This window comes from Prunus avium, chromosome 2, assembly GCF_965620075.1.
Source record: "Prunus avium chromosome 2, drPruAviu1.hap1.1, whole genome shotgun sequence".
In the NCBI taxonomy this organism is placed as follows: domain Eukaryota; kingdom Viridiplantae; phylum Streptophyta; class Magnoliopsida; order Rosales; family Rosaceae; genus Prunus; species Prunus avium.
In genome coordinates, this window is record NC_142285.1 from 32261299 (window position 1) to 32278990 (window position 17692).

At 36.4% G+C, this 17692-nt stretch overlaps 2 protein-coding genes across 3 annotated transcripts; both read left to right on the top strand.

Moving 5' to 3' along the window:
- The first annotated feature begins 1988 nt into the window (after positions 1-1988).
- On the top strand, positions 1989-6803 carry LOC110748573 (arginase 1, mitochondrial). 2 transcript variants are annotated; one of them, XM_088248998.1, is made up of 8 exons: positions 1989-2085; positions 2209-2262; positions 2361-2509; positions 2612-2771; positions 3174-3307; positions 5079-5288; positions 6083-6193; positions 6351-6803. In XM_088248998.1, exons 2-8 carry the CDS (start codon positions 2235-2237, stop codon positions 6609-6611), a joined length of 1053 nt encoding a protein of 350 aa, XP_088105124.1. In that variant the 5' UTR covers positions 1989-2085; positions 2209-2234; the 3' UTR covers positions 6612-6803. The 2 variants fall into 2 exon arrangements, with proteins under 2 accessions (XP_088105124.1, XP_088105123.1); XM_088248997.1 differs by having other exon boundaries at positions 2039-2262.
- A 7752-nt stretch (positions 6804-14555) lies between these two features.
- On the top strand, positions 14556-16740 carry LOC148296876 (arginase 1, mitochondrial-like). The gene is made up of 3 exons (XM_088249266.1): positions 14556-14918; positions 16217-16327; positions 16465-16740. The coding sequence occupies exons 1-3, from the start codon at positions 14634-14636 to the stop codon at positions 16723-16725; spliced, it is 657 nt and encodes a 218-aa protein (XP_088105392.1). The 5' UTR covers positions 14556-14633; the 3' UTR covers positions 16726-16740.
- Positions 16741-17692: the final 952 nt, after the last annotated feature.

The following is a 17692-nucleotide window of genomic DNA, read 5'->3' on the forward strand; positions in this document are numbered from 1 at the left end:
CACAACACCACCACCATGAGACACAAATCCACATAGATGTTGGTATGCTCTTCACGACATAGATGTTCATCCTTGTCATGTTTTGTGAAATAAACTTTCTAGCAAGAATTGCACATAAACTGCCTGTCATAACCTCTCTTTTTGGTCTGCTCTCACTACGAGACACAAATTCATCATTTTTATGAAATTCCCAAATACAAAGGTAGTAGTGATATAGTTTGGAGTATGTGTGTTTTAATTCCACGTTTTCTTCATTAAATTAAGGCATACATACTTCGAACTAAGGGCCTTCTCTGTTACGAAGTTCTAAGATGTGGAGCAGTTATGAACTTTTGTTTTTAACCGTTGGATGGCTTCTATGGTTTAGATTTAAACCAAAGTTTAATAACTCATTTTTCTCTCTCTTCCCTTTCATTTTTCCTCTTTTTCTTCTTCTTCCGCGAGTTCGCTCAACTCTCTCTTTTTTTTGTTTTCTTTTCCTTTGTAAGATATTTTCTTCATTTTCCCTCCTGGTTCCTTTTTCTCTCTGTCTTATTTTCTTTCTTTTCGCTCTTCTTCCTTTTCTCTCTTGTACCAGATGAACAAATTAGTCCACCCCTATTCCAAAAATTAGCCAAAATTCTCAACATGAGCAATTACTAATTTCAGTAAGAACACCCATGTAAAACAATCGATACAAGCAGAAACAAGTAGCCAAAACCAAAAAGAAAAAGATTGTATGAGTTTTTTTTGGTTTTCTTTTAGTTTGAATGTGTTTAGACCGTATGGTATGGTACGAAATATATTGGCTGTTGTCCTCTATTGATCATCACAGTTGCCGAAGGGAATGCTAAATGAAAACTTGAATAAAAACTGTTTCATTATTTTTTCACAAAGCATTCAAATAACAATAAATTATTTATAAAAAAACATGCAAAAAATAAAGAAATGCTGGCGATATTTAAAAAATTAATGAAAAAATAACAAAGGAAAGAGCTTTGCTTCGAGTTTGGTAGAAGCAAACTAATTTTTCTATTATTATTTCAGCAGCCTAATTTTTCCTAAAATAAACTCTAGTCCTAAAGCTTGTCCTAAATTCCGCCCGGAGTCAGAAAATGAGAGTTTATGTCTTTCTAAGATAAATTTTTTTAGTTTGATGTGCGAATGGAATTCACTTGACAAATGACAAACAAATAATGTACGAGAAACAGTAAAGTAATTGGGGAAGGTAATTAGCATTTCTCTTATCATTGGATTAATAAAATCGAACCGAACTTAAGGGCTGATCTGGCCTACATAGAAGGGGTAGGCTGGCCCTTTCGCATTGGTAGTGGGCTTAAAGAAGCAGAGAACCTGATGGACCAAAGTTAGAACTTGGCCCACAATATATAAAAGGCGCACTGTTGTTTTGTTGAAGTGCGTGATGCACCGGTACCGCGCATTTTAACAGGATGTTCGGTACACGTCAGAAAAATACGCCTCGAAGTGCGTGACGTCAGTTTCCACTTTTTTGGGCTTTGTTTGTTTGTTTGGGATTTATTGACATGTGACTCGGCAAATCACCATGGTTTTTTTGTGCATGTCATCACATCAATCTCAATCATCATTCTATCTCTCTCTCCTCATATTTTTCACGTTTTTGCCGGCAATTTAACATCTATTATTGTTTTTTATTTGCATATAATTCAAGATAAGATATAATAGGATTTGATCTCATCTTCAATCATTGGATCGAATTCTCTTATCTTTATCTCACCCCTTTGATTCTCATATTAGATATCATTGATTTTCTATAAATATCAAACCTATGTCTATCTTTACGAGACACTCTTTACTTTTTTCCCACTGTTTGTATTTGTCACCTTGTTTTTTTGTACACATAGTCACTGATCAATCTCAATCATCATTCTATCTTTCTCTCTTCTCATATTTTTCACGTTTTTGATGATAAAATTTGATTTCATCTTCAACCGTTGGATCGAACTCTCTTATCTTCATCTCACCCATTTGATTCTCATATCAGATATAATTAATTTCCTATAAATATCAAACCTATCTCTACCTTCACATGACACTCTTACTGTTTTGCCACTGATTGTATTTCAGGTAATTGGCAGCTCAAGTCACTGGTGTTGTTGTTTCCGTTTCTTTTTCTCTTTTCCTGTTGATTTTCTCTCTGCTTTGATCATTTTCAAGTTTTTCTCAGTAAACCCACTCACTTCTTCTCAGCCTCTCTATCTCTCCGTCTCTGCTACATGTTATCACCTTCAATTCTCGCTCGAGGTACAGAGACCACTCTGATTTCTCAACCACTAAACGATTATACGTACATGGTTTTTGCGACTTAGAGAAATCAAGTGTTTTCTTTTCTTCTTCTGTAGTTTCAGCAATGTCAATAATTGGGCGCAGAGGAATTCATTTCTTGCGTAAACTCAGTGCTGAAAATGTTCCCAGTGATTTGATAGAGAAGGGTCAAAGCCGAGTTATAGATGCTTCTCTCACTCTCATTCGTGAGAGCGCAAAGCTCAGGGTACCTATTTTCCTTGTTCGGTAGTGTTTAATTTTCGATTTATGTGGATTTTTGGACTTGGAATTGGTTTTGGTGAAATGGGTTCTTTTTGTTTCTGTGTAGGGAGAGCTTGTGCGTGCTTTAGGAGGCGCTGTAGCATCCACTTCTCTTTTGGGTGTTCCTCTTGGACATAACTCGTCGTTTCTTCAAGGGCCTGCTTTTGCTCCTCCTCGGATTAGAGAGGCAATCTGGTGTGGTAGTACCAACTCAACAACTGAAGAAGGTATGTAATCATCTAAAAACTATTAAATCTTTCTTTGGTTCTCAACAAACATTCTATTTTTTTTATTTGATCAAGATAAGTCGGTTTTTTTTTTATTATTTAAAATTATCCCACAACCCAACAAGTGTTGTCACTTGAAATATAACATTGGTGGTCAATTCAGTTCCTCATCTTCTCAATCGTTTTATTAGCAGTTTATGTTATTAGTGAAACCCAACCAGTCTCAGAATTATCATCTATACATGTGTGTGCTGAGGTTGTTTAATAGGCACGTTTTATATTCATGAAAGATCTGCAATTTAGCGAATTGCTTGTTGTTGATGACTTCTTCTTTCATTTTTTCAAAATTTCATGTCATGGTGCATGAATTGATGTCACTGAAACATGATGCTGGCAATGCAGGGAAAGAACTAAGAGACCCACGGGTGCTAACTGATGTTGGTGATATTCCTATCCAAGAAATTCGAGATTGTGGAGTCGAAGATGAAAGACTGATGAATGTCATAAGTGAGTCTGTCAAGCTAGTGATGGAACAGGTAGGTTGAAATTTCTAGAAGCTTCCAACTTAAAACTAATACAATGATTTATTTTAGGGGGAAAAAATGCAATTTTAGAAGATTTCAGTGGAAAAACTAATTCTGTTGTTCTGTTTCCGAAACTGCCCTTGTTCTGTTGGTAGAATAACTTGGGGCACTGTTAAATGACTTGGTACACTTAAAGTCATGCCCAGTTCACCGAAAACTGGAGGAAGTTCTCCTTTTTAATCACTTATCTGCTGCAGGCTTATGATTATATCTCACCAGTTATGCACTTCTCTGTTTTGGTAGAGATAAAATGCTCAGCTAGCTTGATAACTCTGAGACCAGCTTTTGCCATTTGATTATGTTATTTTCTAAAAGTTGAATTTTTTTACCTCAATTCACCAATTGTTGATAGATCCATATTGTTTTTCCTTGTTTATGTATTGTTAGTGGGACTTGATGTGTTTCAAAAGCTTTAGTTTATTACGCTGAAATGAGTTTGAGCAGCAATTAGTTGAACTACAATATGTTCTATTCATTTGCGTATGACATGGTCATATTCCTTTCATAACCTTGAATTTTTTATCAGCATGACACAATTGCTTGTAATATTCTTATACTTTGAAACTCAGCTTTTTTAGAAGTATACTTTGAAGCTGAGCTGGTACAATTCCTATTTTAAATTCTTAGATGTCGAGAAACCGGCCTGCAGTATGTACTATGATGCCATTTTCAGGCCTCAGATCCTATATTTCGTTTTCAATTAAAGACTTTGCTAGTTTAGTACAAACTGTTAAGACCTTTTCAGAAAATTTGATCATGACTGCACTGGGAATGGGAATCCTCTGCACTGATTAACAGTATTTATAACTACACTTCTTCAGAAATATAAAATTCTTCTCAACAAGATTCTAAATTTGAACCGTTCCTGAAATAATCATTAGTTCATTGGAATACTCTTGGGTCAGTGTCGTTTTTTACCGAGAATTGTCATTTTTGTAAAATGTTAAATTCAGCATCTGCATTTGGCCAATTTCTCAAAATACTTGTATCATATGGTTACTTTTCAAAAGACAGGAAAGTACTTCATTCGTTGAATTGTCGAAGTTGTCAAACTAAAACCTCAGAGTTACCTTTCTTTACTGATGTTTTCAACTTCTATGAAAGGGGAAACCAGTTAGGAGTTACCGCTTTGTTGGAGATCCTCCTGCCAATTTGTGGGAATAATGTTTTGCTAAGTGTCTAAGTTGTATAGGGGGTGTGAAAAATGGTGGAAAGGACCCTTAGTCGTTGCATTTATGGCAAAGGATTCCTCATAGTACCTCTGTTACCTTCATATGTGAGCCTTTACCTGCAGTCCCAACTTTTTGTGTGCATGAATTTTTGAAACAGGGCAAAACATTCCATATTGAAATTCATGTGGGCACACTTAATATCATTTTGAAGTTCAAACTCAGAGCGGTATACTGTACTGTGATGCATTACTTTGAAGATGTCAAAGAAAATGAAAAGTTAGTTGCCATCAGTAGGCAGCACAAATGTTCTGATGTCTTCAGTTATTTTGAATCTTCCATAAACCTAGCAGATATTTGGTTGAACTTCATTCTGGAAAATTATCCGGGATATGTTCTTTGTGCAATTTGTTTCCTGGAAAGCTTCACAGATACTGAGAGTAAATGTTGTCCTTAGTTGGTTGAGACTTTTCATTCCAATGAATATATGTATACACCGGCTACCTTTTGGTTCTTTTTGGAAGCACCTAATCATTGCGTCCATGCCCTTTCAGGATCCACTGCGCCCATTGGTGTTAGGTGGTGACCACTCAATTTCTTATCCTGTTGTAAGAGCTGTCTCTGAGAAGCTTGGGGGACCTGTGGATATTCTTCATCTGGATGCCCATCCTGATATCTATGACGCCTTTGAAGGTAATATATATTCACATGCGTCTTCTTTTGCTCGAATTATGGAAGGTGGTTATGCTCGGCGTCTTTTGCAGGTAAATTCTTGTTTGTAAATACACCGTATGTATATTTCTCATGGCTTGCTTTCCCACTTAATTAGGAAATCAGTATTAGTCAAATAACAAATTGATGAAAAGGGATTATTCACAAGCTTGTATATCCTTTTAGTGTCACATAACCTGGCTATCTATATGTATCATTGTTGATTTTCTGTAAAGCATATCATAGGATTTTGCCATCACTTGTGGGAAATTTTGTAAATATTCTCAGCTGATATTCACACTTTTATCCCTGCATTCAAAGATTATAATCTTTGGTGCACAAGGAAGAGTGGCTCATGGACAATATTCAAATGAACGTAGCCCCTTCTTAATGGATAACAATTGTATATACCAAAGAAGATTTTATAAGCATTTGGTATTTCTAATCTTGGCATCAAGTATGTAAAACCTTATGCAAAATGCAAATAATGGATTAATCACCCTATGTGACTTTCAAATGTACTTATTGCATCTCTGATTAAGTATAAACTTCCACTTGAGCTTTGTCGTTAGTAAAAGTAGCATTTTTAATGTTGTCCTCTGCATAAAATATAGATGAAATCTTAGTTAATACGAATGTGCTGTCACTTACTGTAACAAGTTTCATTCGACATGTCTTTGTCATACTATGACCTATGCTACTTCTTTTTCTTCTCCTTTATATCTATTCATCATTAAACCTAATGTAGTTCTCATATGCTCTTGTCCTCTAATTAAGTTGACTGTCCTGTTTTAGTTGTTGTCCAGCATTTCAGTCAACCTGATGAAGTTTGTTGCTGAACTTTCAGGTTGGTATTAGATCAATCAACATAGAAGGGCGTGAACAAGGAAAACGATTTGGTGTTGAGCAATATGAAATGCGAACCTTTTCAAGAGACCGTCATTTTTTGGAAAACCTGGTCTCTCTCTCTCTCTCTCTCTCTCTCTCTCTCTCTCTTCTTCTCTCTGTTTCTCTCCTTCCCTCTGCCCCTGCCCCATGTGTATCTTTCTTTTTATGTGTCTGCATGTACTTATGAGAGTATTGAGAATAACGGTTAAGAAATTTTTCTTTCGCAGAAATTAGGGGAAGGTGTGAAGGGTGTGTACATCTCAATAGACGTAGATTGCCTTGATCCTGCATTTGCTCCTGGAGTGTCACACATTGAGCCAGGGGGTCTCTCCTTCCGTGATGTTCTCAACATACTCCACAGCCTTCAAGGCGACCTTGTTGCTGCAGATGTCGTTGAACTCAATCCCCAGCGTGACACTGTTGATGGGATGACTGCAATGGTAGCTGCTAAGCTGGTGAGAGAGTTGGCTGCAAAGATGTCAAAATGATAAAATTATCAGGTGCCTTCCTTTGGTATACCTGGAGACTAGACCTTCCAGCATGTAATTTCTTGTTAATTACTATGAATTTAATGAATAAGTGGGCCTTTTTCAAGGTGAACTATTCTTAATTTTGGATTGAATAATTAGGCCTAACATAATTTTTATGTATATATATTTTTTTGCTTGGTTGTGCTCAAAGCCGACCCTGATTATTTTTATATATTTTTTCTTTCTACTGTGAACTCTCTGGTAAGATAATATTTTCCTATATATATGAAAATGAATTTTCATAGGACATGTTATTATTAAAAATAGTAATACTTGGTTTAGTAGTAAGACTCAAGTGAAATTACACGAGAAATTTTCATTTGGGTTGGCTCGACAAAAAAGAATTGTAAAACTTGATAAAGAGGAAAAGAATTGTATTTTGTTTGGGGTAATACAAGAGAGAGTTTCTAAATAACTCCAACTTTTCCACACACACCAAAAAAACAACAAAAAAACGCGACCAGGCTTTCAAGCAACGGCGATGCGAGCGAGAGCCTATTGTTGACGACTTTGGTGGCCTCGCTTGCCCTCCGCTGGATGACCTTGAAGCTGTCTTCATCCTTGAAACCACGATTGATCCCTCCAAGTTCTTCGACGACGTCAAACTTGATGAGCACGACTTGGCAATTCTCGAGAAGCCCAAGAAACCATCCCACGGCAGCAAAGGCAAGGATTTAGAGACCATCCGCTTGATGCTAAATGCACCGCCTTCATCTTCTTGCCAACAAAACCCTAAGGGTCGCACAAAATCTAATCATCATCATTAGCAAGATGGGGATGATGAAGACAAGTTGGAGTGTAGTAAGCGAAAGCTTCAACAAGGCTATCAAGATTATCAAAACGAGGTCGGGTTTTGAACAAGAACAAGGTTCGAGGAAGTGCCGAGCCTTCTAAATGTTTTTTTTTATTGTCTAGTTTATTCAATTCATTCATTAATTGTGATCAAATGTAACACGAGAACTATTATCCAAATTTTCAAATGGCATAAATGTATACCCTAATCAATTTGTGGTATTCAAATCAATTCAACTAGTTTTTGCCTTTAATCATCATCATGGCTTCCCATTTTGGGGCATATTATCTAAATTGTTTTGATGCCCATATTAATGCATACACTAATCACCAAGCCACATTGGACATAATTATGCTTCCTCACAAATCATAAATTTAGTAAGTAAGGCCAAGCCCCCTCTTAAAATTCCCTTTTCCATGATGATCATGTGTATTATCTCAAATGGAATCCACGTGTGGGTTCACCCCCACTTATTCCTCATATACATGGTCAATTGAGCCCAGAACTTTGATGTGCTCCTAAGTGTTCGTGAGTTCAAACCCCTATGGTACTGTGTATGTGAGTTTTCCCCCTTTCCCCTGCCTAACTTTGACCAAAAAAATAGATTGAGTTAAAAGTAGGATAAAGCGACGGGTTATGAGTGTGAAAGCCATGGTTTTACTACTAAAATTTGATTGCATATAAAATAATGGGTATTAAGCTACTAACAATATCTAAAGTTGAATTAATTTAATGATGCTTATCAAAGAGTTAGTTTTAGGTCGCTACTCATTAGTTGATATTATAAAATACAAGTAGTAACACTCAAGTGAAATAAGACGTGCATTGTCAATAAAGGTTGGTTCAATTAGTAAGGTCCCTGCACTGTATGTAGCCCCACCAGTGTTTGAGTCTCGCTGCCAGCAGTCTTCGTTGGTGCGCGATTAGTAATTTCCTATATAAATGCATATAGATAGTAGCTGGCAGTTGGGTGCCACGCATAACTCTTTCCAACTCAAGATTGTGAGTCTACTATGGCGCTGGTGGTGAGAGTAACCAATCTCCCTTAAATTTTATTTATAAAAAAAAAAAAAAAAAAAAACCAGTGCATTGATTTTGCAAAAAAAAAGACGCACATTGATTTTTCATGTGGTTGGCTTGACAAAAAAGAAACCTGGCACAACAAAAAACAATGAAAAAGAACAATATGGAAAAGAGGAAAATAATTTCATTCTAATTTTTTTGGCATGGAAATAAATTAATTCGAGTTCTGAGGCTCCAACTTCTCTTATTATTATGGGTATAATAGTGATTTGCCTCCTGAACTTATACCTAACTTTCGATTGACTCTATATCCTTTTTTTTTTAGAAAATTAAGGATATGAACTTTTTTTTTTCCAATTTCCTCCCTACTGTCTAAATTCTCAACATTTCTTCCAATTTTCAGTTAAATCATTTAAAAAAATTATTTTTATGAAAAAAATTAAAGAAAAAGAGTAAACCTAAAGCCAACCCCTTCCATCTCCTCCCTTCCTCCTCCCATTCCCCCATGACCACCATCCTTTACTCCCAAACCAAAACCTCACCCCCACACCCTTCAACCCACAAAACCCCTCCCTCCTCCTCTCCCTTTCTGTTCTTTCACCAATAGACTCATCACCACCATCCCCCAACAGACCTCTCTCTCTCTCTCTCTCTCTCTCTCTCTCTCTCTCTCTCTCTCTCTCTCTCTCTCAGTGCCTTCCAACCTCCCATCTAAAGCCTTTTCCAAATTCACACAAAACCCATCAACCAAAACATCAAAAAATTCAATCTTAAACACTTGGATTTGCCAAAAAGATCAAAATCTAATAAAATCTAATAGAATTTACCTCCATGCCATCGGATAGCATTTGGGGTGGGAGGTCATGGGTAAGAAGAAAAAACAGAGGGGAGGGTTAGGGTGGGGTGGATGGGCCATTCGAAGTCATATGGAGAGAGGGAGAGTAGAGGGCGAGAGAAAAAATAGATGGAGAGGGTGGGGGTGGGGGTGATTTGTTGGATAGGCCCCTCTCTTATTAAAATATTTTTTTTTCTCATTTTAGATTTCATATTAATTTATTTGTATATTTAATTATTTTAACATATAATATGACCATTTTGCCCTCATATTTAACGGTAAATTAGATGAAATGTTACAGATTTAGACGGTCGAGGGGAAATTAGCGAAAAAAAGAAGTTCATATATCCTTAATTTTCTGAAAAATAAAGGATAGAAGGTCAATTGAAACCAAGGTACAAGTTTAAGGGCAAATCACTAGTATACCCTATTATTATATACCATAGAAGATTTTATAAGCATTGGGTATTTCTAATCTTGGCATCAAGTATGTAAAACCTTATGCAAAATTCAAATAATGAATTAATCACCTTATATGACTTTCAAATATGAATAACCCCAACCCACCAATGATCAGGGGAAGAGAAACCCAGATAAAACAACATCTTTACAACTCCGAAATAGAAATGACGAATTACAAAGAATATATAAATATGGTCATCCCAAGCTTTCTTCCTATTTCACCTGTCACTTGATGAGATGAGAGACACAACAACATAATAAGACCCAGATTGATTATCTTAGGGACAAATCCACTGTGCTGATGGGGCAAAAGTGGACTTGCTCTCCTTACATGGTTCTGTCCTCGGCCAGCCGGAGAAAGGAATTTAGCGATGGCCGGCACGAGTTTGGAGGCCAAGCCCAGCAGCACTACCAGCAAAAGCAACAAGCATAAGATTAGATAGATCACAAGGCGGCGGGAAGGGGAGTGTGGAAAAATCAGAAGCCACAAGAGTGAAGCAACTGAGATTGAACCAAACAGCATCATGGTGACGTGGCACCATTTATATATGTATGCATGACTCTGATCATGTTCATCACTAATAACACTAAGCTTCATAAGCAGTAGCAGTAGCCCTAATAAGCTGAAGGCCAAGCAATATCCGAGGACGCTGGACATAACAACCATCATGATGATCCGGTGCGTTTTGAACAGATCTTCTTGTCCATACCGCATCTGCACCAACGTCAGGATCGTCGGAATGGTGAAGGCAAGAATAGTGTTGTTTTTGCCATGGTGACGCTTAGATGTCGTTGAAGCTTCAAGCAATGTTGGTGGTCTTGCTGCAAAGTTGATATAGACGTGCTGATTGTTGATGAAGTGCTGATTGTTGATGAAGTGCTGCCTCATGACGAAATTAGAACTGTGAGGATTGATGATCAATTCTGTTTTTGTGTTGCTCAGACAGAAAAGCAAGGCCTCTTTTAGTGATTTGGGTAACCAACAATTCTAATGGTTATATGTAATGTGGAGAAGCAAGGAACAGTGTAACCAACAACTTAACTTTCGTGAGTGTGACTACCGACTAAGTTTCTTCAGCAATTGATGAGCTTTTTCCGGATACAGCAATTGAGCTTTTCCAGATTCAGCAGTTGACCTTTTTCCGGATACAGACAGCAATTGAGCTTTTCTCATTTGCTTCATTCAATGACTCATTTATCCAAAACACAATTTCCTTTTCTGAGAACCATTAGGTGGGTAGAATGGTATATTTACATACAAAAAAGGGTCAGTTTCTAAATAAAATAATTAGTCATTTTAATTTGCATAAAATTTTGTTTCCGTTAGGGTAAGAAAGAAACCGTGTAGATATACAAAACCAGGTCCCTAGCTTTAGCCTTGTAATTGAACTCCGTGGTATCCGTATATGTTGAACACAAGAAATTACATGACAAGGAAAGGGCCCAATTCTAATGGTTATATGTAATGTGTAACCAACAATTTCCGTGAGTGTGACTACCGACTAAGTTTCTTTATCCGGCTTTTTCCGGACCAACGACTTATATACAGACTAACTTGGTCCTTCCTGGAATTTGCCCGGTTTTTTTGGTCGTCCAAGTTCCCCCTGTTTTTTTTTTGGTCAACGTCCAAGTTCCCCCTTCTGTGTAAATAACAATAATAAACCTAAACCGGTCATTAATTAATTGGATTGGTTCAGAATATTTACTGAAAAAACGACGGTACATTCGAACGAATATATATATATTATATTTTTGTATACCAATTACATGATTGTTTTGTGAAAGAAGAGTTATATACAATGGTTGTATGTAATAATTTATTTATCCTTCTCATTGTATATCCAAATTGTTTTGACTCTACTGCGTGGTAAAAAAAGAAAACATTTGTGACTCAAGCATCTCTGCTACATGATCAAGCTACCATCAGCAGCATAATAATATTTGTTGTTGGGGTTAGGTCTAAATGAATCTAGCTCAAATTTAGTTTCACTTACGAGTGTTCTGTCACTTACTATGTTCGAAGTTTCATTTTATATGTCTATGTCATGGTATGAGTTATCTAATGTTAATGAAACGGTGACGTCCAGGGGCTACAAATATATGATTTACATATGAAATAATCATGTGGCTAGCCTAATATAAAAGTCCACATGAACTGCTCTTGAAGCAGTTGTTTCAACTAATGAAGAACTTTCAAAGCTTCTTTGCTCAAGGAACAGAGAGAGACCACTCTATACCTCGAGCAAATAAAGCCTTCTTTTCAACCGTTTGTGTTGTTCTACTGTTTGTGTTGTTCTGACTGTTTGTGTTGTTCTCAGACAGAATATATATATATATATATGAAGTGGGTCCCATGCTTATGAAATGTGGAAAATCATAAGTGGGTCCTATGCTTATGAAATGTGGAAAAGTTTATGAAAAGTTTATGAAATGTGGAAAAGTGGGTCTCATAAATATATGTATATGAAATGCGTCCCATAAATATATGCATATGAAATGTGGAGAAGTGGGTCCCATGAATATATGGATATGATATGTGGAGAAGTGTATCATATGGTTACTTTTCAAAAGACAGGAAAGTCTTCATTCGTTGAATTGTCGAAGTTGTCAAACTAAAACCTCAGAGTTACCTTTCTTTACTGATGTTTTCAACTTCTATGAAAGGGGAAACCAGTTAGGAGTTACCGCTTTGTTGGAGATCCTCCTGCCAATTTGTGGGAATAATGTTTTACTAAGTGTCTAAGTTGTATAGGGGGTGTGAAAAATGGTGGAAAGGACCCTTAGTCATTGCATTTATGGTAAAGGATTCCTCATAGTACCTCTGTTACCTTCATATGTGAGCCTTTACCTGCAATCCTGATAGGATTAAAAGCACACCACAAAGTAGCACACAAATATCCTATTGATTTTCCTTATTTACACTAAGATTTGTCAATTGTAGCATATGAAAATAAGGGTCTTTCCCGCAGAAGATTGTTTTATCTAACTACTTAAAATGTCACAAAGACTGGGCTGCTATCCCTACAGACCAGCCACCGAAGAATAATTATTAAACCTACTTACACCTGTCTAAAGTTTATGAAATTTTAAACACAGATACTAGACACGCAGAGCTACACGCACACAAATTTTTGGGATTTTTAGAGTTGATTTGCTATATAAATTAAATCGGACAACAGCAGGACAGAAATGGATTCTGAATTATAAAAACATATTGTATTTCACAATTAAGAAAATGAGTTAGGGGAAGTGCTATCCACCACCAAATAATCATGCACATGTTATGTTTCATTCAAATTCCTTTTATTTCCTGATGAAGATGCTCAAATTGGCTCAATGTTAGAACTCAATCTATTACTCTTTCTTAAGTAGTATGTTAAGAGAATGACGTTTTCAACTTAACTTAGTCCCTAGCATGCAATCTAGATTGGCGTGTTCATAGATTTAACAAGTAGAAATCATTAAGAACGAAAAGAGTTTGAGTCATCACAAGGCATCGTAAGTACTGGCGTTGTCTTACTTATCCTAGAAACTGATTCACATGTTAATCGCAATTAACAAGTATTACTCTAGAACATATGTAGGTCCTCATTCGACAAGGGCAGGCACACACATATTCATAGCATTAGAATCCTAAATATGCTTACTAAGTATGCATCCGTAGAAAACACATAAAGAATTCATCAATGAGACAAGTAGTGAAGCAATTTTCATCCTTTCATAAAAGAAATTGAAACGAAATGTCATAACACGTTTGCAATCATATCAGGGGCTTCAAAACAGCCCCTAACTACTAAGAATTTAGCTACACATTATTCTTAAATAAAACCAAAAGAAAAACATGAGTTTGAGACGGTAAAACCGAAAGAAGAGAATGCCAGGATTTTCTCCTTCCTCCGCTCTTGCCCACCGTTGCTGCCTTGCCTCCTCAAAACTGCCTTCTCTCCTCTCACTAAATAGCAATTTATTGATGACAATAAGTGAGAGAAAATGGTAAAACAATTGTAACTCTTTGGGCGGCCTTTATGCCCATTACTCCCACCTAATCCTCATCTTTAATTCCATTTCCTCAGATATGTGAGTAGGTGTCCGTTGGCTTGTTCTTGGCTGCTAGATTTATTGGGTTTATTGCTTTCCTTGCAGTTACAAACTGCTCAGCCTCTTGTGGACCTTTCAGTGTTAAAACGGCCATAACTTCTTCTAGAAAAATGATATGAACAATCCGCGAGTTGCTCCAGCAAATAGACATCTGTAGCTTTCCAGGCATATAAGGCACGTTCTCTAATTCATTCTGAGCTGTTCACAACTTGCTTCCAAAATCAGCTGATCTGCACAGGCAGTTTTGACGAATTTGTTACTTAAAAATCCTACTTATGCTATTTTTCTTTTCTTTGCTTGACAGATCCTACAAAACACAAAAATAAAGTAAATAGCTCAAAGATATAAGGAACTAACTAAGAAAAGGCAAGTGAATTTGATGTAAAATATATATAAATATGAGCTTGTCAAATCCCAACTTTTTGTGTGCATGAATTTTTGAAACAGGGCAAAACATTCCATATTGAAATTCATGTGGGCACACTTAATATCATTTTGAAGTTCAAACTCAGAGCGGTATACTGTACTGTGATGCATTACTTTGAAGATGTCAAAGAAAATGAAAAGTTAGTTGCCATCAGTAGGCAGCACAAATGTTCTGATGTCTTCAGTTATTTTGAATCTTCCATAAACCTAGCAGATATTTGGTTGAACTTCATTCTGGAAAATTATCCGGGATATGTTCTTCTTTGTGCAATTTGTTTCCTGGAAAGCTTCACAGATACTGAGAGTAAATGTTGTCCTTAGTTGGTTGAGACTTTTCATTCCAATGAATATATGTATACACCGGCTACCTTTTGGTTCTTTTTGGAAGCACCTAATCATTGCGTCCATGCCCTTTCAGGATCCACTGCGCCCATTGGTGTTAGGTGGTGACCACTCAATTTCTTATCCTGTTGTAAGAGCTGTCTCTGAGAAGCTTGGGGGACCTGTGGATATTCTTCATCTGGATGCCCATCCTGATATCTATGACGCCTTTGAAGGTAATATATATTCACATGCGTCTTCTTTTGCTCGAATTATGGAAGGTGGTTATGCTCGGCGTCTTTTGCAGGTGAATTATTGTTTGTAAATACACCGTATGTATATTCTTCATGGCTTGCTTTCCCACTTAATTAGGAAATAAGTATTAGTCAAATTACAAATTGATGAAATGGGATTATTCACAAGCTTGTTTATCTTTTTAGTTTCACATAACCCGGCTATCTATATGTATCATTGTTGATTTTCTGTAAAGCATATCATAGGATTTTGCCATCACTTGTGGAAAATTTTGTAAATATTCTCAGCTGATATTTGCACTTTTATCCCTACATTCAAAGATTATAATCTTTGGTGCACAAGGAAGAGTGGCTCATGGACAATATTCAAATGAACGTCGCCCCTTCTTAATGGATAACAATTGTATATACCATAGAAGATTTTATAAGCATTTGATATTTCTAATCTTGGCATCAAGTATGTAAAACCTTATGCAAAATGCAAATAATGGATTAATCACCCTATGTGACTTTCAAATGTACTTGTTGCATCTGTGATTAAGTATAAACTTCCACTTGAGCTTTGCCGTTAGCAAAAGTAGCATTTTTAATGTTGTCCTCTGCCTAAAATATAGATGAAATCTTAGTTAATACGAATGTGCTGTCACTTACTGTAACAAGTTTCATTCGACATGTCTTTGTCATACTATGACCTATGCTAATTCTTTTTCTTCTCCTCTATATCTATTCATTGTTAAACCTATGACATGTTTACTAATCAGGAATTGGAATTCTCATTAGGAATTGAATTCTACCTATAGAGAATTCCTGCGTTTACTTCACATAAGGAATTGAAAAAGTAAGCGGGGCCCACACAAAATTAGGAATTGAATTCCTGATTTTGGAGGAATTCAATTACTGAATGGGAGGTGGTATTCTAATTCCTGGAGAATTCACCCATTAGGAATTCATCTTTTTTACCCATTATATCCTCACACAATTTTCAAAATTCCAAATACGCCATCTACTTTAACCAAAAAATGAGGACATTTTAGTAATTAGTACCACTTATACCCCAATTCCTTATGGTTTAGTAAACAACTTCAATAGGAATTCGGAATCTAACTCCCCTCAATCCATATGGTTTAGTAAACAACTTCATTAGGAATCCGGAATCTAATTCTCCTCAATCCAACTCCTCCTCAATTCAATTCATCCTCAATTCAATTCCCCCTAATTCAATTCCGGATTAGTAAACATGCCACTAATGTAGTTCTCATATGCTCTTGCGCTCTAATTAAGTTGAATGTCCTGTTTTAGTTGTTGTCCAGCATTTCAGTTAACCTGATGAAGTTGGTTGCTGAACTTTCAGGTTGGTATTAGATCAATCAACATAGAAGGGCGTGAACAAGGAAAACGATTTGGTGTTGAGCAATATGAAATGCGAACCTTTTCAAGAGACCGTCACTTTTTGGAAAACCTGGTCTTTCTCTCTCTCTCTTCTTCTCTCTGTTTCTCTCCCTCCCTCTGTCCCTGCCCCATGTGTATCTTTCTTTTTATATGTCTGCATGTACTTATGAGAGTATTGAGAATAACGGTTAAGAAATTTTTCTTGGGCAGAAATTAGGGGAAGGTGTGAAGGGTGTGTACATCTCGATAGATGTAGATTGCCTTGATCCTGCATTTGCTCCTGGAGTGTCACACATTGAGCCAGGGGGTCTCTCCTTCCGTGATGTTCTCAACATACTCCACAGCCTTCAAGGCGACATTGTTGCTGCAGATGTCGTTGAATTCAATCCCCAGCGTGACACTGTTGATGGGATGACTGCAATGGTAGCTGCTAAGCTGGTGAGAGAGTTGGCTGCAAAGATATCAAAATGATAAAATTATCAGGTGCCTTCCTTTGGTATACCTGGAGACTAGACCTTCCAGCATAACACAGATTTTTGCAGTTTCATTATCTGAAAGTGTTAAACATAGCTGCAGTATGTAACTGAGAATTCATTTCCAGCATGATATTTCAGTGGGGGCATCGTTGTGCTTAATCTGATACCAAATATGATGTATTAATTTGTTTAATGAGAATAACTTGCAGAACTTGATTACATTCAACAAGCAGTTAGAAGTTAATTGGTAGATCCCATGTGTTATTTGCTAATTTCGGTTTTCAGTATTTTTGGTTTATTTGCGGTACATTTTCAGTAGTACTAATTGTAAATTAATATAAATTACAATTTATCTAAAAAAAACTTTATCAAATCTCAAATTCTAGTATAATAGGACATGTTTACTTACATATGTGAACCAAAAAATTCTTCAAGATCGAAAAAGTAAATTCTAGACTTTCCCCCCCCAAAAAAAAAAAACAGAGGGCATGAAATTCAAAACTAAAAGAAATCCTCAATCACCACACAGTTCAGACTTCAGCCTTCATTGAATCATTAAGAAAAAATGGGTCATGCTAGGGAGACTAACTTGGGATACCAACTTGTGTACCAACTCTCTAATAGAGGTGGAGCCCACCAATACAATGGATCCCATGATCTATTAGAGAGTTGGTACACAAGTTGGTATCCCAAGTTGGTCTCCCTAGCATTTTCCAGAAAAAAATTGGTAAAACGATAAAGTGTTTGTTGTTCGGAAGTTTCTTTTTTAGAGTTCAAACATGTAATTTCTTAATTTTATTCAACTTGGTCAATTACTATGAATTTAATGAATAAGTGGGCCTAACATAATATTTATGTATAATTTTGTTTTTGCTTGCTTGTGCTCAGAGCCTACCCAGATTATTTATATATATTTCTTTTTATTGTGAACTCTTTATTAAGATAATATTTTCATAGGACAT